This window comes from Plasmodium malariae, assembly GCF_900090045.1.
Source record: "Plasmodium malariae genome assembly, chromosome: 1".
Taxonomy (NCBI): Eukaryota; Apicomplexa; class Aconoidasida; order Haemosporida; family Plasmodiidae; genus Plasmodium; species Plasmodium malariae.
This window is the reverse complement of record NC_041775.1, coordinates 277,300-302,889: the sequence shown is the minus strand read 5'-3', so window position 1 is coordinate 302,889 and position 25,590 is coordinate 277,300. Positions and strand designations below refer to the sequence as shown.

The window sequence follows — 25,590 nt, the reverse complement described above, 5'->3', positions numbered from 1 at the left end:
ATTACTATTATATTATTATTATGTTATTATATTATTATTATGGTATTATATTATTATTCTGTTATTATATTATTATTCTGTTATTATATTATTATTCTGTTATTATATTATTATTCTGTTATTATATTATTATTCTGTTATTATGATATAATATGGTTATACTATTATTATATTATTATATTGTTATTATGTTATTATGATATAATATGGTTATACTATTATTATATTATTATATTGTTATATTTCCACGTCTCTTAATATTTATTAAACATTTTGTTATTTTTCAGTTAAATTAAGTTGTTCCTCTTTTTACAGTTAAAAACACGTTATCCTTTTTAGCCTCTTTGTTGAACGCTTTAAAATGAAACCATATATTTTGATCGTGCGCATTCGGATATGCCTTTTTTTTTTTTTTTCTTTTTTTTTTCTATGTTTTAACTTATTTGTTTATCTAGGACTTCTATGTGTGTATCACTTTAATTTTTTTTTTTTTTTTTTTTTTTTCGTTTCATTTTTCCGAATTTTTAAATAGTTGCAACGTTGTAATATTCGTGCGGTTCTTATTTAAAATTCAGAATTCACACAAAAAATAAAAAAAATTTTGTTATTTATAATATAGTAAAACTTTTAAATAATTATAAGTTTGTTAATATTTTCAGTTTTTTTCTTTCATAAAAAATTATTAAGGAAAAAAAAAAAAATTACTTTTAGGAATTTATCTCAAATAATTGTGCTTTCGTAAGAAACGTATTTTTTCTTAGTATATTGTTGACAAAACAAAAAAACAAAAAACTTAAATATTTTTATAATCAGAATTGCAAATTAAAAAATACGCTAAATATATTGCAAGGGGTATGTCAATAAAATGTATAACAAAAAAAAAAAAAAAAAAAAAGGATGAGTAAAAGGTTTAAATAAGGAATGACGTGTTGTTAATCTGCACCTCCGCTTCTTGTGTGTATTTTATTTATTTTTTTTTTTAGTTCTGTATATTCAGACACAGGTATACAATATTTTACGCGGACTATTTGGTTTTTTCATTTGCTATTACTCATGAACATATTTTCATCAATATCTTCTTCACTATTAATAACATTGTAAAAGCTATCTACTGAATAAGGAAATATTATAGGTAGAGCCTTATTTGGTGTGTGCGTATTTTTTTTGGGTAGTTTTACCTTATCTGCTTTTACATTGGTTTCACTTATTTTTTTAAAATTTTTAAAATTTTGAATAACATTTGTAAGCTTTTTGGGATCAATATGACTATTTCTTCTTATTATTTTGTTGTTGTTGTTGTTGTTGTGTTGTGTACAACATCGGTAGTATTTATTTCATTTTTGTTTTCTATACCTTTTCTTTGTATCTTCCTTTTTATTTTTTTCGCTGACAATTTTCTTCTCAGTTCTTGTACAAATTTTTTTTTTGGATCATAACTTATACTTCCCGGTAAATTACTATTTGCTTTTTTTATTTTATAAGCTAAAGCATTTTTCTCTTTATTTCGTGGGTTTTTCTTTTCATTTTTCTCCTCTGTATCCAACTTTTTCACATCACTTATAGCGCTGATCTGATGCTTATTACTGTCATTATTATAATTATTATTACGATAATTATTATTGTAGTAGTATTCTAATATTTTTTTTTTAATTCGCTCATCTGGAATATGTATATCTTTGATCGAAATTTTTTTTTTACGTAAATTTTCATTGTACTTAGATTCGAACGAAAAATCCGAATTTAGATGAACAGACTCATAATAGGGCATAATATTTTTCCTAGTTAGATTATTTTTTATAAAATTTTCTTCATCGAAGGAAATGACGAAGGATGCGTTATTTTGTCTTCCTTGTTTTGTTAAATCTCTATCTAATTCATAATTAGAATCAAATGTTATCTTAGAAATACTTTTATGGTTAATTTTTCTATTCGTTTTTGTGTACTTGTGTAGTTCACCATTTTTTTCGTACATTCTGTGTGTATTTATTTTTTTCAAAGAATTTTCACGAATGCTGCTTACTCTTCTTGGGTTGCTATTAACGTTCGTAGTAGACCTTAGCATTTGTTGTGTACTGTTATATAATGGGGAATAGCTGTTATTCTGTTTACGAGCACTATCATTACTGTAAGCCTCATCACTTAAATTTTCATTCTTATATTTGTTATGAATACTACTCTTACGATAATAGTTATTTGAATATCCTTCTAAGGTTTTTAAATTGATAGGATTTGCTCTCTTTGTAGAATTTTTTTTTTTATAATTCGGTTCATTCGTTTTTTGGATAACTTGTTGGTTTACCATTTTATTAATATCTTGATCAATCACTTGATCAATTTCTCGATTAGCTTCTTTATCATTCTCTTGATTAATTTCATTATTCGTTTCTTTCCAATTTTGCATGGTGTATTCATCGTTAAAATCGTCATCTGTGAATATTTTGATATTATGCATACTTATATCATTATCTGATATATTTATAAATTCACTTGCATCATCAATCTCCTTAGATATGTAACTCTGAACGCTACTATTTAATATGTTTTCACATTTATTTGAATAACTTTCATAGTCAATAACTTCTAATTTGTGTGATTCTTGCTTTAAAACATCTCCTACTTCAACGAAAGCATTTTTAGGATTATCTACGTGAACACCATCACTTTTACTACTTTTAATTTTGATGGTGGGGAATATATTACCTTGTTCTATCAATTCGACAAAAGATTCGTGTGTATCTTTTTGTAATTTTTTTATATCTTCTACGGTTTTGTACTTTTGTTGTTCTTTAAATAATTCTGTACGTATTTTTAAAAAAGGATACAAATTGTTTTCTGATTTCCATCTTTTATACTGTTTCGTTTCTATGTTTTCATAATTATTTGATGACATATTTGAATTAGAATTATCTTCTAATGCATCTTTTACAAAATTGGTTATGCTGGATGCATCACTATCTTCGGTACTACCTGTATCTGCACAAAAGCTATTTTTTTTTAAGGAATAATTATTTTTTTCTATATGTAGATTTTCAGGAGACCAAGAATATGTGCTAATAATGCTGTTAAAATGTTTAATGTAACCTGGGTTATAGAAGGGATTATTTCTGCTGCTGTTGTTATTATTGCTATTACCTTGACTATTATTATTGTTGCTATGACTATTTTTATGAATGTTATTATTACTATTGACATTGTTATTACTATCTTTCTCGCAGTGTCTATCTTTTTTTTTTTTTTCCACCTCCTTTTTTTCACTGTCCTCATTTATATTATTATAATTGTTTCGCTTCAAAAGTTCTGATGTAATTTTTGCATTTTTCTTGCGCACATTACAGTGTTTATACTGCGACACTTTTAAATTTTCAGACTTTGCTTTTTTAAGTGTTATTTTTGTGTTACTACCAGATCCGTTTTGTTTTCCCTTTTTTCTTTCTGTTTTCATTTTGTTCTCCTTCTGATTAGCTATTTTTTTTTTTTTTTTTTTTTTCTTTGTTGGTTTATTACTGGAATTTATCATTTCGTCCGTGTCCTGTTTATTTGAATATATATTGCTTTCCGTTTTCATGAGATCATTTTCATATAAATTGTTATTTGCGTTTTTATAATCATTTTTAAATTCATCTGTTTTTACATTATTCGATATTATTGATAAATTACTACTTTTCAAATAATTATCTGACATACACTTTTCTGAATCAACAGAGTTTTTATTTATCAAAGAAGAATTATTCGCAGTAAAGAAAGAATTACTTGAAGTGCTTCTATTATAGCTCGTTGATTTTTCACTATAAATATTTTTATGCGTTAAGTAATGTGGACCATTTGAGGAGGGTATGGGCGTATCTTCAGTGTCTTTTTTTTCACCATTGTTTCCATTATTTTTGCCAATATTCTTACATTCGACATTTACCCAATTATCATTTTCCTTCCCTTTTATAATAATCTTATCCTCTTGATGGTGCGTTACCAATGTCGTAGAATGGTTTTCATTACCTATAACTAAGCTCTTGTTGTATGCATTATTTTCATCCTTTTTTTTCAATCTCATATAGCTCTCACTAAAATTCGCTTCTAAAAAATTGTCAATATTAGTGTGACATGTACTGTTCCTAGTATCATTAGTATTAGTATCACAGTTATTACTGGGATTTGTTTGTTTTGTTTCAGTATGCAACATTTCAACATTCAACGGTATTTTACCATCTTTTTTATCACTTGCGTTGTCCTCTTCTTTATCTTGTAAATAACCACTATTCCTCATGTTATTTTTTATGTTAACGTCTACTTTAATTTTTGAATTTTCACAAATTTCATAATTAACAAAATTTTTTTTTAAAAATGTACTATCCTTTTCTTCACTCTTTTTATCATTGATATTTTTATCTAATTTAATATATTCCATATTACATTTGTTCCTGTATATGTAATCTTCATTTATTTTTATATTCTCCGTATTAACATGTAAATCTTTTATTTTATATGAACTGTTCATAATTTTTTTATCAGAGGAGTTTATTATGTTGTCCATGTCATTTTTTGGAGGAAAAACAGAATAGTTCGAATATAATTCCCTCGTTTTTTTTTTCTTGTCCTTCATTTCTTCTGCAATTTTATTATTCCTTCTGCTTATGTTATTAGTAGTATTTGTTATATCACTATAGTGATCCAATAGTTTGTCATCCTTTTGCTCAAAATGTTTGTACTTATTGCCTGTGTTGAATTTCAGGTCTCGTTTGTTTATTTTATTTTTTTTGGTATTTGAATTATCATCATCTCGTGATCTATCATCTCGCGATTTGTCGTCTCTCGATTTGTCATCTCTCGATTTGTCATGTCCTGATTTGTCATCTCTCGATTTATCATCCCTTGACTTGTCATCTTCCGATTTGTCGTCACCCGACTTATCATCACTTGATTTGCCATCATCTAATATACGATGAACTTTAAAAGACGCTTCCCTTTCATTTACCTCCTTACTTGCATCCGCTGCCATTGCTTTAATACTATATTCGTGTATTTTCCTTTTAAAATCATCAATATTTGCAAAACTATTATATGCAAAAGACTCATAAAATATATCATTGCCAACTAATAACCCCGTTAACTCATTATCAGTTGATGAACTAGCTTCAGATATTTTGTTTTGAAAACCATAAATTCTATTAAATATATTTTTATTAGGTTCATGTATATTTATTTCTTTCTCTTTATTTAATATACCCATATTACGTTCATATTTTTCGTCTTCACAATTTACATAATCATTTTGTTTTGGATTTTCAAAAGAGCTATCATCATTTCGTAAAAATAAATTTAAATCTGCTTTTTTAATAATTTGTTCATCTGTGTAATCGTTATTGCCGTCTTTTATGTTAGAAATATGTTTTCTATATGCTTCATTTATGTTTAAATTATCAAATGAGTTTATTCTATAATAGAAATTATTGTAATTATTTTTTTGTTTCATGTTTACTTTATTATTACTCTTCTTACGTTCAAGGATTCCTATTTCATTCATTTTATTAGACCGTTCTACCTTAGAATTATTAAACTTATCAAAGGAACCATATTTACAATTCAAAGACGGTTTTACGTCTTTCGTGCACTCTTTATTATCATTATATATGTTTCTATCATTTTTATCATACCATTTATTATGATACTTACCATCTGTAGAATTGGAAAACAGCTCATATGTTTTAATTTTAGATAAGTCTCTTCTTAAACATATGCTTTCTTTTTTTTTTAAATGAGTTCCTTTTAAGGGAATATTTGTCATTTTCTTTTTCTTTTCCCCCTCTTTGTCATTATAGTCGTTCGAATCATTTTTCTTTTCATCTTTTTTATGCAAAAGCAGAGGTGACACATCTAATACTCCATTTGATTTACTTTCGTAATGCTTATGGTCTATATTATTATCCTGTTTCACTCTTAAATGAGTATTTTTCATCAATCCACTATTATTTTCTAATATATATGAATTCAGAAAATTTACTATATGTTCATCATAATAATTAGAAGATGGTTGAATATTTACGGTTCTTTTATGATCCTTTAGTGATTTCTTTTCATTAGGGATGTCGTAATATTTTGTTTTTTTCTCTTCCATTTTGTTAATAGTAGATAACTGGCTATCCATTCTGCTGTTTTCTTCATCTTTATTTTGTTTTGTTTTATATTTATATAAAGCTACTTTTGTCAGATCATCTTCCTTTTTATTTCCTTCTACTATTACTTCATTATATATATTTATATTATAAGAATCATTATTTTCTAGGTATTTATTGACTAATTCTTTTAGGAACGTATCATTAAGTTTACTACTGTCGAAATCGGCTTCGTTAGGTGATGAAGATAAATATTTTTTTAAATCTCTTACCAGATCATAAGTGTCTAAATTTAAATTACTACTCGTTAGATAATTATTTGAATATTTTGGAGAAAAATTATTTTTTTCTTCAATTAGTTTGATATGCTCAGAATTATAACCAAGCTCCTTTTCATAATCATCATTTTCATTTTTATTAATTTTAATATCTTCAGCAAAATTTTTTGGGGACGAATTAGGACTGAAATTACAAGTTATGTCGTTGCTATGTATGCAGTATTTTTCAACAGCCGTTCTCCCTTTTGAAATGTTCCTTACACTACTAACATTTGAACTTGTCCTTTCATAAGTCCACTTATTACTTTCCTTGTTATTTTGTTGAACTTTTGTTTTGTTACCCTTTTGTTGTTCGACTTCCCCCCTATCTTCTACTTCTACTTTTGCTTTTGCTTCCATATCTTTATTTTTAAGTTGTTCATTAGAAATAAATTGCATGTTTTCCCCCATTCCATTCGAACTTTCGAGGATACTATTAGATAGAAACTTTTTTTTAATACTGTAATTTATATCTAATTTGATCTCTCTTTTTTGTCTAGGTTCTTCCTCTTTATTTTTAAATATTTTCCCCTCATTTGGTAGTATGGATGAGTGAACATATTCCCTTGAATCGCACAAAGGATAGTGGCTTGTATAATAATCTGTTTTATATTGACATGTCCTACTTTTGCTTGTTGTATCTCGTCTTTTTTTATTTTGGCTTGCTTTATTTTTTCCTGTTGTAAATAGTTCCCCCTTCACTCCAACATTGTATGTTTTGTTTTCTTTCCTATTATGATTCCCTATGTACACCTCCATCTTTTTATTAGGCGTTGACTTGTCTTTATTGTTGTTACAATATAGGGATTTCCTATTTAAATGACGGTCTATTATCAGTTTGTCTTCTTTAAATCCATCTTGGATTTTCTTTATGTGAGAAAATTTCATCTTCTCATTGTCATCCTCCTCCTCTAACTCTTGAATGAGTGTCTTTTTCTCATTGAACAGCACAAATTCCTTGTTCGAATTGGATAGAAAACTGTTTTCCGCAATGTAATGACTAACAAGACTATTCGAGTACTTATTTAAATTTTTGAACTTATTTAACGTTTCTATTTTGTCCAAATCATTATCCGTTTCACTATATGAAAACTTAGCTTGGTTATTTCGTTCATTTTTTTCATCCTTCATTGTTTTGATATGTGCTATATTGTAACTCGGCTTCAGATACATTACCCTATTTTCATTTAATTTTTTTGAAAAAGTGTAATCAGGCCAAGTTAAAAACAATTTGTTATTAATTTTGTTTTTTTCATCTTTTAGATCATTGTTGATGTATTCTTTGAGTGAATTGTAGGAAAATTCATTGAAATCTTCATTGATGTCTTCATTGATGTCTTCATTGATGACTTCATTGATGACTTCATTATATTTTTTTCTTAAACATTCAGTGCTCTCTCTAGATTTACTTTTTAATATGTTAACTTCATCCATGAGTTGTTTTTTCATTATGCAGTTACACATTTCACTTAATTTGCTGCTACTAATACTACTACTATTATTATTATTATTACTATTACTATTACTTTTACTATTACTTTTACTATTACTATTAATTTTACTATTAATTTCACTATTATTATTATTATTATTATTATTAATAATAATAATATTGCTATTATTATTATTATGTTCGTGTTCGTTTTCGTTATTTGCATCCCTATGTTTTACTATTAATTCATCTTTCTTTGTGTTATTCACATTCTCTACCGTATTATTTGGGTCGCATTTTTTTAAATATGTTTTCTTCTTCTTTATGTTCATAATATGTTGTTTAGTTGAACACTCATCATTTCTTTCACTGTCTATACGATTCTTATTGCTTGGTAATAAAATTTTGTTACTATAAGATAAAGTTTTATCTGGCTTTATACTCAAAAGATTTAACTGTTTTTCACTGTATATTGTTTTTTTAATATTTGAATATATTTCCTCTATACTTTTCAACGAGCCCATTTTTTCCCTAAAACTCTCTTCATCTTCTTTAAAATTGGTGCTATCACTCTTACATAAAATTTTTTTTATAAAGTTACTTAAAATTTCTTCAAAGCTGTTTATGCATAGAGAATCTTCTTCAAAATTGTTTGTTATATCGTTGGAAACGTTCTCTATAAGACCTTCCTTAATACCGTCACTTCCGTTGTACTGTATCATTAAAGATTCTGCATAACTCAATAAGCTATTTAAATTAAGATGGTTACTCTTTTCCTTCAATATGTCGTACTCTGCTCCACCATTATAACTCTTACCATATTTTGCCAAGCCACTTTCAAAGTCCCATTTGTTGAGCAAATTTTCCTTTTTCTTATACTTATGATCATTTTGCAAATTTATGTCTGAATATTCATTAAGTGGAATATTTGCATAATCTTTTTTTTTGTCATCCATCATTTTAGTATCCTGTTGAGCCTTATTTTCTGCTATGATTTGATCTAACTCGTGAATTAGACTTTGCATTATTTTAGATGGTGATGTACTCATTTCTTCATCAATAAACTCTAAACTATGTTTACTATATAGTGATGATAAGAAATGTTTTATATTATTATCTTCAAAAAATGACTGTAATATTTTCGAGTTTAAAGAAAAGGAGCTATCTAAGTTTATGTTGACATCTGTTAAGAAATTACTAATAATTTCATTTAAAGAATTACTATTTAATATATCATCGCTTAAAAAATTTGAACACTTCAATGTAGAATAAGAAGTTTTCATTTTATTTAATATGTTCGTATTACTACTTAAAACTTGACTGATATCAAATAATTTGATTTCTTCCTGTTTTTCTATGTTAGTATGATTGCTTTTAAAAAATTCATTTAATTTATTTGAGTTTGCAAATAGATAATAGAAATCATTGTTAAATTTCTTATAATCTAAATTTTTGCATTTAAGCCATTCTTTGTATACCCGTCCAATAATACCAGGGTAGTAATACCAAAAATAATTTTCTTCTTTTTTTGTACTTTCATCAGAGGATATTTTAGTTGTAGTAGAATATATAGGTATATTAAAATAATCACTTGTGTAATTGCTAAATAGCGAGTTACATTTACTAGGTTTTGTAATTGTGTTTGAGTTTAACCAGTACAACGAGCAGATATCATTGGTGTCCTCAAATATGCTGGGAATATTTAGATCAATTAATGTGTTACTTATGATATCGCTTTTATGCGTGTACGAATTTAGAGAGTAATTTCTTTTGCTCTTAGGACTTAAACATTCATTTGTTACACATGCACTGTTCATTTTAAACTTAGAATTTGTTTTTAAATAGTTGAAAATGCTTTCTTCATATGATGTAACAGTGATATCTTTTAATCCGTAAGTATCTGGTCCCATATAGCGTAAAGAATAAAGATCATCCTTATTTCGTACAACTCCTTGTGATGAGGATAGAGGAGTACTTTTTTCCTTATCTAAAGTTGAATTAGCACTGACTACAATGAGTTCTTTCATATCATCCCTTTGTCCATATTTATCATGAGGAATAATTTCCTCACTGTCTTCTGTTGAAGCTTCTAACAATGTTGTTTCGGTTAACTTGGTGATAAATTTCTTCTTATTTAAATAAAACAATAACTCGTCATAGCTATCTAATAACATCTCGATTATGAATGCATATTTACTATAAAATAAGGAGGTGGTGGAATAATTTGCATGTTCGCAATTACTGAGGTAAAATTTTTTACTGTTTAATGGGTACATCTTGGATTTACTTTTATTGCTTCTTTCACTCTGAATATTGGACACGTTTTTAAGCAAAAAACTAGTGCCTGTATTTGCATCGTTTGTAGTGCTTCTATTTTGATGTGCCTTATATCGCGCTAAATTACTATTATTGTTATTATTATAGTTAATATTATTATTATAATTATTATATTTAATACTATTATTATTATTATTATATTTAATACTATTATTATTATTATTATATTTAATACTATTATTATTATTATTATAGTTAATATCATTATTATACTCGCCACTGCTAAAGCAGTCAGATGATGTGTCACTTATGTTTAATACAAAATCTTTTGAGCCCTTGTTACCCTCCTTTGGCATGCTTCCACCTCGTTGTACAGGTTTAAAATTATTTTTTTTTCTACTTCCATTTAAATATACAAGTTTCATGTCGTTTTTTCCTCCATTTAATAATTCCTTCCTCTTGTGAACATTTGACGAATTCTTAAAATCGAGAGCTGTGTTAAGTAATAGATGCTTAAATAAATGGTATTCATTATATATGTACTTGTCTATATCTATATTTATTTCTTTGCTCCTTTTCTTCTCAACATTTAATATTTTATTATTATCATCTAGGCTTAAGACATACTTGTCATATTTAAAATAAACATCCTTATTTTTATCATCCGCATTGTTCTCAATGTAGGGAAATATATTTGAATAATGTGCTCTTCTTTGAGAAAAGCATTTAAACAAAAATTTTTTATATGAAAAAAAAATATAAAATATATATAACAAATGAAGAACCAAAAAGAATATCACGAATATCATATAGAATAAATAAACTTTATTATGCAAAACTTGTAATTCATCAAAAGATGTAGTTTGTAATTTCACTAGTTCTGTTGTATTGCTTGGTAATGAAACACAGGCTATAATCGCATTTGTAATAATTATAATCATTTGAAGAATTAACATTGTAACCATACTATATGTACGGAGGGTATATGTAAGGACACTGCTCAAAAATAAGATGAGAGAACATACAATAAATAAAATATCTCCAAAACAAATAAAGATAAAAAAGAATGCCAATGTACCAAAAGAAAAGAGGGTGCACATATCAAGGTAATTAAAATATGTAACTACATTATAATAAATCCACATGTTTTTCCTCTTATATTTCTTTATATATCGTACTGAAAACATATATACAAAAAGAATAGAAGCATAGATGAGACAAAGAACTGTTTCCAATACTAATAAATTCTTATTCGTGTTTATATTATTTATAGCATTTTGTTTTGTCGTCGTTTCAATGACACTCTCCTTATTAATATTTGAATAGGAAAAAACGGTAGCGATTGATATGAATAATATTCCAGTAATAGAATTCAACAAAGCCATATTAGTTCTACTATATTTTAGCTGTATAGATATTATAAAAAGTAATAGTGATAGCAGAAGCCCCATGTATTCGCTCATTATAGCAAAAATTATTAACAACGACAAAAACATAAAACTAAATATACAATTTATATCTCTCATTTGGAATATTCTTGAAAAGTACTGCTTTTTATTTGATCCTTTATATGCTTTATATACTCTATTCAATATATCATTTATCTGTTGATTTATTTTTTCTAAATATTCCTGATATTTTTCTGTAGACATGTAAGTATTGCATTTATATTTTTTTCTCATTTTTCTTTCCCCCTTTGTTTCTTCCTTTGCATTATGTTCATAAAAATGATTATAAGGGCCACTACAATTAAAATTTTCCTTTTGATTTTCTACTATTTGTAATTTCTTCTTGTTCCCTGAATATCTGTCATTATTTATTTCGTTTACTCCATAAATCTCTTTATTATCATGCATAAATGAATTGTTATAATTTAACCTTCTTTCATTGGTTGTATTTATCCTTTCGTCATTTTTATCGTATACATCTACATTTTGCTCATTCTCTTTATTTTCTTTTCTTTCTTCATTTACTTGTTCTTTGTATATGTCCATGCAATTATTATCCATCTGTCGCTCTTCAGCCATTTTTTCAGTGACATTTGTGTTAAAGCTATCTCTAGCATTTTCTAAAGTCCTTGAATTTGTTCTAATCGAATCACGTGCGTCCTTCATATTTCTATGGGTGTGTTTGTAACCGTTAGGTTTTGTTTCCCTTTGTTCCGTTAAAAATATGCATACATATGTACATATATATATAAATATATATATATTATTATGAGACAGAAAAAGAGCACACCGTATCTACTTCAAAAAATTATATACACAGCACTAAATATACGCTTACAGTCCGTAATAACACGTACCTGTGTCGTGAAATTCTCATAAAATACACAAGTGCAAATCAGCAATGTGAACATGTAATAAATTCATAAACAAAAAGTAGCGATGTAAAAATGTTTTATATTGATAAAAACATTTATACAAAATAATGAACATATGCATGTGAAAAGCTCACTTACAGCTGTTCCTCTTACATAAAACAATTTCTTCACAAGTTGGAGTGCAAATAAATAAGAATATATATATATATATACGCATGCATATGCTATAGATACGTATGAACTCATATATATGTATGTTTCTATGTGATGGCTATGTTCACACAACAATTTTACATTAAGAAGATAAGCTTGCTTTCTTCTTTCTTTTTGATATGTCTCAGCTAATTCACACTAACAGGCCAGCTTTATTTCAGAAGAGAAGCCAGCAACTGAAGAATACAAAAAAATAAGGAGACAGAAATAAGCAAACATGTATACATAAGTACATACATATACGTATATACACATGCGTATATATAAATACGTGTACATATGCACAATAAACAATACTTAAACATGTTTCACAACTCCTATGCTATCTTTAAAAATTAGACAACTTTCATTCCCTTTTAATTTGCAAAAAAAAAAAAAAAAAATTAACAAAAAGACAATGGTTGCTATCATTTTTTTTGAAAAAACATAATGATACTGCCAAAAAATTAATCGAAAAAAAAAAAATAAAATAAAAAGTATGGAAATATTTATACAAATGTTATAAAAAAAATTAAATAAAAAGTTCAATTTTTGTTGTCATATGTTTTGTGAACTTATTTTTGCCTTATTTCCAAGTTTTTAAAAAATTATGAAAAAGAATGTGTACAATAAAATAACAAGAAAAAAAAAAAAAAAAAACAACACAAAAATCTAAACACAGAAGAATTATATATCATTCGTATATATTTTGTGAAAACAAAAATTAATAAAATATTTTTTGCAATTATAAATTCCGTAATGACCTAATAAAAAAATAATACAATTTATATGAATGCTCGGTGCTTTCTTCATTTGCCTATTTGTGCATATGTTTATATAATAATATGCAAAAGAAAGAATTTTTTTTTTTTTTTTTTTATTTTTACACGTTAAGATTAAACATTTTTACAATTAAAAAAAAAAAAAAAAAAGGAAAGAAAAGAAAAGAAAAATAAAAAGAACAATATTAAGGAAACACAATATGTAAAATAAAGAAAATTATTCTATTTACTAAAAGAATAAACAAACATTGACCTGACATTTTTTCTACTATTATGTGCGCGAAACAAAAAAGTGTATTTCTAAAAGTTTTGCATACACATATATATGTACAATGTCAATTTTACTTACACAAAAATGGTGTAAATTCTTTTTACTTTCATTCCATTATTTATTTATTTGGAAAAAAGTATATATGCATATACGTATATTGTATGTATGTATGTATGTATGCATGTATGCATGTATGTTTGTTTTTTTTTTTTTAATTTACACATTTGTGTTCTTTTTGTGCCTAAGCAGAACAGTATTTCTCTTAAGAAAAGTTCTAGTACTTCAAGTGTTTCAAAATTTTGAAAAATAAACCTTTAACTTTTAAAAATATCATTGCACAATAAAAATTCATATTGAGAAAGTATGCATAAGTACATATAAAAAATAAACACCTGAATTTTTTAATTCTATCATTTTTGGAAATATATAAATTATAGCATTGAAAAATAAAAATTATATTAGTTATCTTTCGTAAACGTCCATTTTCTTTTGAATTTTTAAATATAACATTCTTTTAAATAACATAATACAAATTTAATTTATAAAAAATTCGTTTCCACATTTTTTTTTTTTTTTTAAGAAATAAAATTATATCTTATTAAAAAAATGAAGTTCATTATGAATAGTAATTTATAATGTAACACAAAATTGTGTAACGTTTGAATGTTACATAAATGTAAATGGATCTTAGATTCTCCTTAAAACATATAATATTATGCTTAATTACAAACTCTTATAACATGTATACATATCTTACAGATACTCAACAAATTTTATATTATATCTATCTTTGTAACGTAAAAGAAATGTGAGAGGTAATTATCAGATATACTTTTTTCAAAATGTTCGTGTGTTCAGCGTACACGACAAATTTTTTTTGCGGCTCACTATATATATTTGTATATATATCTCGTGTTGCAGAAAAATATAGCACGATAACAATATACAGAAAAAATGACAAAATTAGTAACACAAAATATGTTAAGACATCTTTTTACCACGAATTTGTAAATCTCCTTATACCAATTTCTGAAAACTTATTAACTGATTTAACATAATAACTGAAGATATTATTGAATAAACTGTACACAACAAATAAAAATTCAATAGTTATTAACACATAAAATTGGAAAAAATAATGTAAGTGCGTTAAACTAAATATATAAGTGGTCTTTTTTAACAATCATATAGAAAAGATAACATGTTGCTAATTTTCAGATCTTTAAACAAGTCAAAAAAAAATAAAATAAGGTTTACATATGTACATTTAAATATATATATATATATATATATTTATATATTTATATATATATTTATATATATTTATGGGCCTACAACGCCATATCTAGAAAACCCTTCATATCCACCAACAGGAATTAGTATCACTTTAAGCTAGTATTCAGAAAGAAGTTTCCGTACATATATAAACAGCTTATATGCAATGGTAAAAGTGAGTTTTCAAAATAACAAAAAAAAAAAAAAAAATGAAATAAAATGAAAATATAATAAAAGGAAACAAATTAAATATAAGAAGACCACTCTAATTTGTTTATGCGCAAAAAACTGGAATATTATGAAATAGGCTGCGTAGTGCATAAGAACTAAATACTTTTTCATGCAAAAAAGAAAAAAATAGCACTAGCAAAATGTTTATTATTTGCTTAAAAAATTATGTGTTACAGCACAAAAAAAAAATGAAATTTAAAGTAAAATAAGATAAAAAAAAAAAAAAAAAAAAAAAAAAAAAAAAAAAAAAAAAAAAAAAAAAAGCAAAAAAAAAAAAAAAAAAAAAAAAAAAGTAAAATAAGATAAAATAAAGAAAAATCCAATAGGCAGAAATGAAAAAAAAAAAAAAAACATATAATGGTATAGATACAACTGCCCGCACATAGACGTACAAAATATGCAATTGTTTAATTATAAAATAAGCGCTTTACACTTTAAAAATTGAAGAGTTAAAACAATACTGCGATATACCCCAATTTATTCATATATACGTATTCATTCTGGTATATACATATATACATGTACATACCCTATTGAATAGTCTGTTGGTTATTTCCCCTCATGCTATTTAAGAGTGAGGGAAAAAAGAAATTCTTACCGTCAGAGAGGAGTAGGTTTTTCTTCAGTTTTTATAATTTTTTAGTAAATGAGTTGAAGTTATATATAACAACTCTATACACATTACTTGAAGCAGTATTACACAACATTATACAGTGGTATATTATACAGTATCAACTCAAGAGAGCACCATAGCACAAAGCGCGGTGTAGAGCAAATAAAAGAATAAATAATATGAACGATAAAGAGCAAAAGAAGCATGCGAAGATTATCGAAGGTATAAAATATTTACAAAATGAAAATTTACTCCTTGAAAATTTAAGTGCGATTGATAAAAATTGTAGGAGACAAGATAACCATGTAGCGATAGAACTGATTGACATATTCCTAGATGAGAATAGTTATTGTTGTAATGAAAATTTTCTTTTTAATTATAATATATTAAATAAAAGTAAGGAATTAAATTTAAATGCTGAGAAGAAGAATAAGTCAAGTTTTGCTAAACAGTTTAAAGTACATGTTAAAAATAAAAATATAGAAAAAATAAATGAAGAAGATGCCTATTATTTTTTGTTAAAAAAAAAAAATGTATGTAGTTACAGTAGGGAATTTATAAATTCTAAGAAAATACTGTTTCAGTATATTTGCAATTGTGTTTTAAAAAATTATGTGCATATAAATTATTTGATAGATAAGATATATGTAGATTTTGAGGTTAAAAATAATAGAAATAATAGAAGTAGTAATAATGGAATTAATAGTGCTAGAAATAATAACACCAAACGTGTAATTTGCAATGACGATTTAGTAAACATTTTAATAGAAACAATATTTAAACTTTTTATTACGAGCATTGACCGTCAAAGCGACATAGATGATGAACGAAGTGAAAATAGGGTTTTTCAGTATGCAAAAGATATTCAAAAAAGCTATTTAATGCATTCAAAAGAACAACCACAAGAAGGAGTAGGGGGAAAGTCTGGAAATCAGTCTATTAATTATATTAATAACATTAATTATACTAATTACCTGAGCATTTTAAAAAAATTAATTACCATTGATAAAAGTTTTGTAAAAAATATATTTTATATATTTATAGAGAAAATAGAAAAATTAACCTCAACAAATATAGAAAAAGTATGTAAACACATTTTTAATATATTTAAAGAAATTATTTGCCACTGTGAAGAATTTGAATTAAGTACAGTTTATAATATATTCTTAAATAATGAGGTAATTGATAAAAATGAAGTCTTGTATAATTATGCCATTATTCTTTGTTTAATAAATCTTCGAAATGTGTACAATACGTACAATATGATGTTATGCATGAACGTAATTTTAGGTAAATTATGCTCAACTAATAAATCTAATTTAAGGCATTCCCTTTTTATAAATGATGAGAGATGTTGTAGAAGGGGTAGAAAAATTGAACATGTCAAATATCTTGAATGTGAAAAAAGTGAATCAGGAATATATGATGAAAATGATAGAACAAGCTGCGAGGAGGACGTTACATTGTATGATGGCGATGAAAATGATGGGGATTTTCAAATAATTGGGATAGGTGAAAACGAATCAGAATACAATGAAAACAAAAGGAGTAAACAGCTAAATAATGGTAGGTGTATGCAAATGTATAAAGAACAAATTGAGGAGAGAAAGATCAAACATTTTATTATATTTCTACTAATCTATGCACTAAAGATTTACGATATAAGTTACGTAAATGGATGCTTAAATGAGCTAGTTAAAAATTTTTTTTATTTATTAAAAAAAAAGAGACACTTGTTGAATAAGAAAGTTCATCATATTATAAAAACGATAGTATTCCTGCTAATCTTAATATTCTACAACTTAAATATTGACAACAATAAAACGGTTATATATATTTTAAAATGTTTAGATATTTTGCTGCGAATTTATTACAAAAATGTGGTATTATGCGAAGAACTGGGTGAAAGGTCATTGAACATGAATAATAGTAGCAGAGAGGAAAACAACAATAAGAATGTAGTTAGTTTAGATGATAATGTAAATTCTCCTTTTGATGTGGATAGCAAACCATTTATTGATAAGGCGAAGAGAGACGGGATAAGAAACTCAAAAATGTTTAAGAAAAATGCAGTTGTGAAAAAAAAAAAAAATTATGATATTGATATTACACATAACAGTATTGGATGGGAAGACGAAAAAAGAATTGACCCTTGTAATATTTTGGGGATAAACATTTTTGAATTCAACGTATCTCCTCTTTTATTATTTTTAATAATTCCTATAAATCTTGAATACAACTTGAGGAAAAAAGATGACCTTGTTTTGAATAATGTAAATGACAAAGTTATGAGGCTCTCAACAAAGTTAAAAAATAAATGGATGTTATTCTTTAAAAATTATTATAGGCATTTCCTGGACTTTTTGAGAAAAAAGGAGAGAATGATGCAAAAGGGTAGGGGAAATGCGAACATCAACGTGGAGAGAGGAAGCGAGGGATGCAGCGAGGGAAGCATCAAAAATAATGCCGAGAACAGCAAGCAGAATTGCAGTCAGAACAGCGATGAAAGCAATAACGAAAGCAATGACGAAAGCAATAACGAAAGCAATGACGAAAGCAGTGACGAAAGCAATGACGAAAGCAATGACAAACGCATTAACAAAAGGAATGACGAAAGAAGTGATGGTGATAGTAAAAACAACGATGGAGATGACGTGAATGGACGATGCTTCAGTATAATGGAAAACATAAGGGAAGAGGTGAGGTACTTAATCAGCGAAGTGCATGATTTTTGCGAAGAAGATCTTTTTAACATCCTGTGCTTAAATAATATATTATTTTATTTATATGATATATTTACGCACATTGACTTGATATATTTAATATGTTTTTTTCAATTATGTACGAAATATAATGACTATTTTTGCTGTGTAAATATTAAGAAGATAACTTACCAGCTGAATGCCCTCTTAAATGTGCATACAAAATTGTGCATTAACACATTTGAAAATTTAAAAAATGAGAATATATCAAAATGCACATATATATATATAAATTTGTTGATCTTGTCCTTATTTGAGTACAATTTATTTTTTGTTTTTAAATTTATTTCTTACTACTGTTTAATAAATCCGTCTGAGTTGCTAAAATTGCTTCCTTCCTTATTGTTCATATATAATATGTCATATGAGAATCATTCTATAGATATTAATGGAGATTTTAAAATAAGAAAGTGCTTAAACATTCCAAGTGATCAAAGAAATGTGTATTATATGTTTGTGATAAGAAGTTTAATTCTGCATGTCTTATCGAAAATTGGTTGTAGTGATAATAATATTCCGGTTATTTACAATTGTATTTACATTTTACTGAGTGAGGGAAGTAGTAAAATGAAAAAAGGAGAGCCCTCAACGGATGATTCGAGAAGAGGAAGTGGATACCTAATCGTATGTGGAAATGTAAAAGTAAATGCAAATGTGAGTGCAAATGTACATGTTAAGGACGGTCTTATTAGATCATATAATGTAGACGAAAATAATATCATAGATACCGATTTTTCGTACGACGGTATGTTCAACACGCTTTATCTTTTATATTTCTATGATAAATTAATTGACAGCAATGAGAACATAATGAGTAAATATTTCAAATATGTAGAAAAAAGTACTCTTCACGTACAACAGGGTACAGATGATGATGATCAGTGTAACTACGCAGCATCTTCTAATCGAATGAATAACAACGTAAATGATGATTATAATAAGGACAACATTAATAACACTAAAACGAATTACAATGAAAAACTTGTGAATTGCTTGGAGGAAGATATAAATATATTTTGTGACCTTAAGAACGTTTTGATTTTGCTAAAGATAAGCAGATATTACAACGTTAGTAATTACATAAATAGTATTATTAAATTAATAAACATATATTTCCGTAAATATAAGAACCAAGTTATTTATAATAATTTTTATAATAAGATACAAAATAGTATAATAAAAATAAGCATACTAATTTTAATTGTGTTATCAATGAATAAATATGTAGAATTTGAAATTATTTATAATTTATTGAAAAAAAATTTTCTAAAAAATAAGAATTATAATGAATTTAATACATACAGCACAAACATAATTTCGTCCGTCATTATATTCACAAGATATTATATCAACAATTTGGTGTATAAAAAAGATACGTTGTGTAATGAGCAGTACGATATTTTATATCACTCTAAAATAAAGTATATTTTTAAAGATTTTTCAAAATTATTAAGCCTAAATAATGAAAAAATTTTGGAAGAAGTGATTAATGTTTTGTCATCCATATATTTAATATATTACAAAAATTATCAAGTAGAGGGTCAAGATACTATTGCTTATTATGAAAATAGAAAAAAGGAATGCAATAACACAGGTTTAGACAATAGCACAAACAGAGTGTACAGTGTGAATAATAATTTGATGTTCAATTTAAACATGCATGAAGAAAAAGACTTAATGAACTTATATTTTGATAAACATTTTGTGCATAAGTCTTTTTTAAAATGTAAATCTGAGAATAACATTTACAAAAATTTACAAAAAGTTATTCTTAAAGATGAAATTAGTAATCTTTCTTTGTATCATTTAAAAAACATGAACAGTAACAACAATAATCATTTAATAAGGGTATTGTACAAGCTATTTAATGCAAATATTAAAAATGACAAAAATTCAAATTTTAATTATTACATTAAATTACTTTTTAGTGATAAATTTCAAAACATTCAAGAGATAATTTTAATTTTTAAAAATTTGCACTTTTTTAATGTTCATTATATTTCTTTATTTTTTTACATAGTAGACTGTTTTTTTCAAAAATTAAAGAACAAAATAGAAAATAAGGAAGAATTCATTTTACACCATACCCACAAGACAAGAGGGAAGGATAATTCGATGGATGATGAATCGAACGGAGATGAAAATGTGTTGGGGGGTACCACCAGAATTAACATGGTAAATACAAGCAAAAGTAATGTCGTTAATGTGATAAAGGAAAAGGGGAAGGATAAAAGTATGAACTCAACTTATGAAATTATTTGTAATAATATATATGAAGAAATAAAAAGCATGATTTTTGAAGAGAATATAAATATACATGTATTTTACCCATTACTTAGCATATTATGTAAACATAACAATGATATAAATGAAATTTTAGATTTTTTTTACAAACGAGTCGATATCTATATGAAAGATAATGATACCAAATTAAATGTGAGTAAAAACGAAATGATAATAATTTTTCTTTGTTTAAATTATGTGCATATGAATGTTTCTCAAATACCAAATTTTTATAACTTCTTAACGAATTTGCTTAAAGAAATATCAGATAAGTACATTAAAAACATTCTTTTATTTTGTTTAAGTTCGTGTTGTAATTATACTGATGTAAGTAGTTCTCATATTACTGCTATATTGGAAGTACATAAGGAAAATTTGAAATGTATATTAAATTATGACAATGGAAATACTTCTTCTATTAGGTTAGAGGAAAATATAAGGGAAGATTATAATAATAAAAATAAGTTAAATAATGATCTTTCATACATAGAAAATACGAATTCGAATGATACACACGAGTTGAATAATGATGATAATTTCTACTTTTTTATTTCTTTGAGTAACTTATGCTTTTATTTATATAAACATTATAACAACAGTAAATATGATCACATGGTAAAGGATATTTACCATATTATAATAAATTCGCTGCAAAAGAAAATTAGTAACGTTATAGTTAGTGTAACGAACATCTTAATGTATTTATATATAAAAAAAATAATTAGTATGTACGAAATAACAAGCACTTTGAAACTTCTTATAACACGTATAGGCAGTAATCATGTGTTTAACTCAAAATATGTTGTATACGCCTTATGCACCATTTATCGCTTCGTATCATTTTATTATAAAGAGAATTTTGGTTGTATTACGTATGAGCAAAGTAATTCGAATGATGGTAGTAATATTGGAAGCAGTAACAATACGAGTAACAATACGAGTAACGTCATTAGTAATAACATTAGTGGTGAAAGATATAGTACTAGTAACAACTGCTGCAAGAGTGTGAAAGGAGCGGTAGGGTTTATATTGAATAATTTACAGAAAATTATAGTGAAATATTTCGACGAATTAGAAGACAAATATATCAGCTTGATTTCGTATTGTTCTTTAATAGGATTAAAAATTGTAGGGGAATATATTTCGTCTGACTATTTTAATAATTACGAATGCTGCAATATGGTTATATTATTTATAAACAGATTTATAAAGAAAGATTTTGAAATAAAAAAATGCATAAACACAACAAATAGAATTTTAGCAAATACTAGCGAGTCGGAGGATGAAATTGAAAATGGGGGTGTTTTCGGCGATAAAAATGCTCAATATAATGAAGACAGGAAGGGAGAGCAGCCGGAGCAGGAGCAGATCGAGAAGTTGAAGCCGAAGGGAATTTTGACTAGTGATGAAAACCTTTTTGCGTATAATAATAACAACTACAAGTTGAATACCGATATTATAGTGAATGATCATGATACCAATTTAGTACTTCTGTACATGTTTTGTTATAAATATTATGAAGAATTAAATGACTCTTTAATTAAAATTGAAAATTTAGATAAAAAACATATGTTGTATAACGTATTTTCACACCTGTTAAGTATTGAAAATTATTTGAAAACTTTTTTAAAAACATGCAAACTTTTAGACATAGATACATTTTCATTAAATAGGGACAAAGAATATGAAGATATAAAATTGAATATGTCATTTGATAATAAGGAAAATACTATGAGTTACTTAAACTTTTTTAGCGATGAATTATATGACTATTTAAATAACTTTTTGAAAATAATGAAATTAATAAATTATATAAAATTTGATGTTCAGATAAAGAACAATATTCAGAATTTGTATTCATATATATGCAAATTCATAAAAATTCATTACATAATATTAGATGTGTTAATATTAAAAATTATGGAAAATATAAATGATAATATAAAAAGTTATTATAAAATTTATAAGGAGTGCATAAAAAGGGTTCAATTATTATACGAATGTAGAATTAGTATATTTAATTATTTCACAATTTTTAGTGCATTTAGTAATTCTTATAGTCATATTTTTTGTATCATCAGCAATTATTTTAATACCTTCAGTACATATGAAAAATACATGTTTATTAAAAATATAATTAATATTAAAAAAATTAAGAAGGAAGAAATTAAATTCATTTTTTTGAACATCCTGAAAAATGCAAAGCTGTTTCATCAAGACGCCTCCCTATGGATTTACGCTATTTCAGTTTTAAAAATTTTATTAAAAAGAATATATAAAATTGTAAGAAATGGTGAGGGGGATAAGGAGGATGGAAAGAACTACTATGATTTATTATCTTATATAAAATATTCCTTTATTACTGTTCTTAACGAAACGGTCTTAACTGTATATAGGGAAAATTATTATAATCATTCCACGTTATATGGGTGCGGTGAGATAGTGAAAAGGGAGGAAGTGTTACCAGAGAGGATCCTACAGGAGAAAATGCTTAGTGAAAAGAGTGGAAGAGAATGTAATAAGGTGAAAAAAGAGGAGAAATATAATGCAAAAGATAGGAGGATGTTAAATAATTCCTCAAAAAACAAAGGAGAAATTAATCGGGAAGATACTGTTCCTATAAGAGGCGCACAGACGAAGGACAATATCAATCTATATAAACGCACTTATGTAGATATCCCGCTCAATGTTATGTTATGTATAAGTGACTTTTTATTTTGCTTGTGTAAAATAATAATTAAAGAAAAACTACATGAGGAAATAAACATTGATGAGATGATAAAAGATTTTCCAATTCTAATACAAGGATATGTTATATTAAAATTAAAGGAACCGTTCAAAAAATTAAATATAATTAAAAGCAAAATGTTATTTCATGTATTTAAGTATAATTTTACATTTAAAGAAAATATACAAGACTTTTATTGTGCTGAGGAAAAATACTGTAGTAATAATAACAAGAGCGTGTTAACATTAAAATTTAATTATAACAAGTTAACTGAGTATTTTCAAAATATTTTCTTGATTAAAGAATGTATTTATTTATCATACATATATTCTCATTTTAATGAGAAACAGAAAATATTAGAAAACTTATTATCAATGTGTAATGTTAGCCAGCTTAATAAGGATTATCTCTATATAATAATTTCTTCTTTTGTTTTATTTTCCATGAAAAGTAGTAATAGTTCATTTTTTATTAACAACGTTTTGTACAACTTTTATGTTACAAACGATTTAATTGACAACATTGGTAAATTTTTAGCTAGCGTAGAAATGAATATTTCTTTTTCAATTAAGAGGGAAGAAAAACAGAGCTCAAGAATAAAAAAGGCAAATTGTAATTTAAACCATGAAGGTGTAAGGAGCAGAATTTTTGAATATAATGGGAATAATAACATAAATAATGAGAGCAAAAAACTAGAGGAGCATAGTGATAATGGTATAACAACAACTAAAGGAATGGTAGAGAAACAATGTGTGAGAGAGGAAGACGAAAGTGCAAAAATATTTTTTATCATTGAAGAAGAATTTGTAAGAACAAAAATGAGAAATTCCTTTCGAAGTAAAAAAAATAAGCTACTTAAGGAAAGTAATTTAGTGGACGAAATAATTTTAAAAAAAGAATTTTTTTTTTTAAAAAAATTAGGAATATATTATTTGATTAAAAATAATGAAAGAAGTACAGAGTTGTCAAAAAAATATAACAAATTGCTTTCCCATTTCCGCAAAAGCGAAAAACAAGATTTCTTTATTAAACATTATGATATACATGCTTTAAATTATAAGGATATTAGTAGATATTTATATAATCAGGATATTATCGATGACTCTTATTATAATAATAATTTTTTTAACAAAAATATAGAAGATAATTCTTTTGTTTCATTTGACTATGAAATATTTTCAAAATATCTGACTGTTCCCTTATTTATGAAAGATGTCTTCACATTTTTCGAATTAAATTTAAACAAAAATATTGTCACGCACAGTTTTGGTGAACTATTCCATAAAAATAAAAAATCTGATAAGAAACAGAAGGAGCATGGCAAAAATTTGTATGATTATGATACCCCTATGTCAGATTCGTCAGAGGATGAAAATAGCATGGAAAAATTATTATTTGATCAAAAACAGAAAAAAAAAAAGAAAACATTACTATATGATAACACTCTGCTTAATTATTTAAAAAGTAGGTCCCATTGTTTAAATAATTATGAACTGTATATAGCAAATATAAGTTTTTTAAGTGAAGATATCAAGAATATATTATTCGATAAAAATGCGTTTAACAAAAATTGCGTTCATAAAAATAGTTATAGGAATGATTTCGTTAATCATTTTCACTTGTTACGGATGTTTTTTAAAAATTTAATCTTGTTTTTTATGATTTTTCCCAAAAGCATTATTCTGAATAATTCAGAATATTTTTTTCCCGATAATAAAAATCATTTCCTTTTTAAGGTTATAAATTTCCTATCAGAAGATTTTGTGAATAAGTATTCATGACTATAGTAATAGCACTTTTGGTTATATTATAATAAAATAATTTTGTGCGTGTATTTTATATATATCCTAAGTATTTTGTAGGTAATTTGTTTTTTTGATGCCTTATGTAAAAAAATTTCATTTGTTTTTTGAAGGGGCATATATGATTTTACGCATGCTATATATGGATGTGTATATATTCATGCTTATAAATGGACATATATACTTAAGTATGTA

At 25.7% G+C, this 25,590-nt stretch overlaps 2 protein-coding genes across 2 annotated transcripts; one reads left to right on the top strand and one right to left on the bottom strand.

Moving 5' to 3' along the window:
• Positions 1-1,037: 1,037 nt before the first annotated feature.
• Positions 1,038-12,247, bottom strand: PmUG01_01015600 (conserved Plasmodium protein, unknown function; the record flags this gene model as incomplete). The annotated part of the gene is made up of 2 exons (XM_029007677.1): positions 1,038-1,183; positions 1,354-12,247. The coding sequence occupies 2 exons, from the start codon at positions 12,245-12,247 to the stop codon at positions 1,038-1,040; spliced, it is 11,040 nt and encodes a 3,679-aa protein (XP_028859950.1).
• A 3,752-nt stretch (positions 12,248-15,999) lies between these two features.
• Positions 16,000-25,374, top strand: PmUG01_01015500 (conserved Plasmodium protein, unknown function; the record flags this gene model as incomplete). The annotated part of the gene is made up of 1 exon (XM_029007666.1): positions 16,000-25,374. The coding sequence occupies one exon, from the start codon at positions 16,000-16,002 to the stop codon at positions 25,372-25,374; it is 9,375 nt and encodes a 3,124-aa protein (XP_028859949.1).
• Positions 25,375-25,590: the final 216 nt, after the last annotated feature.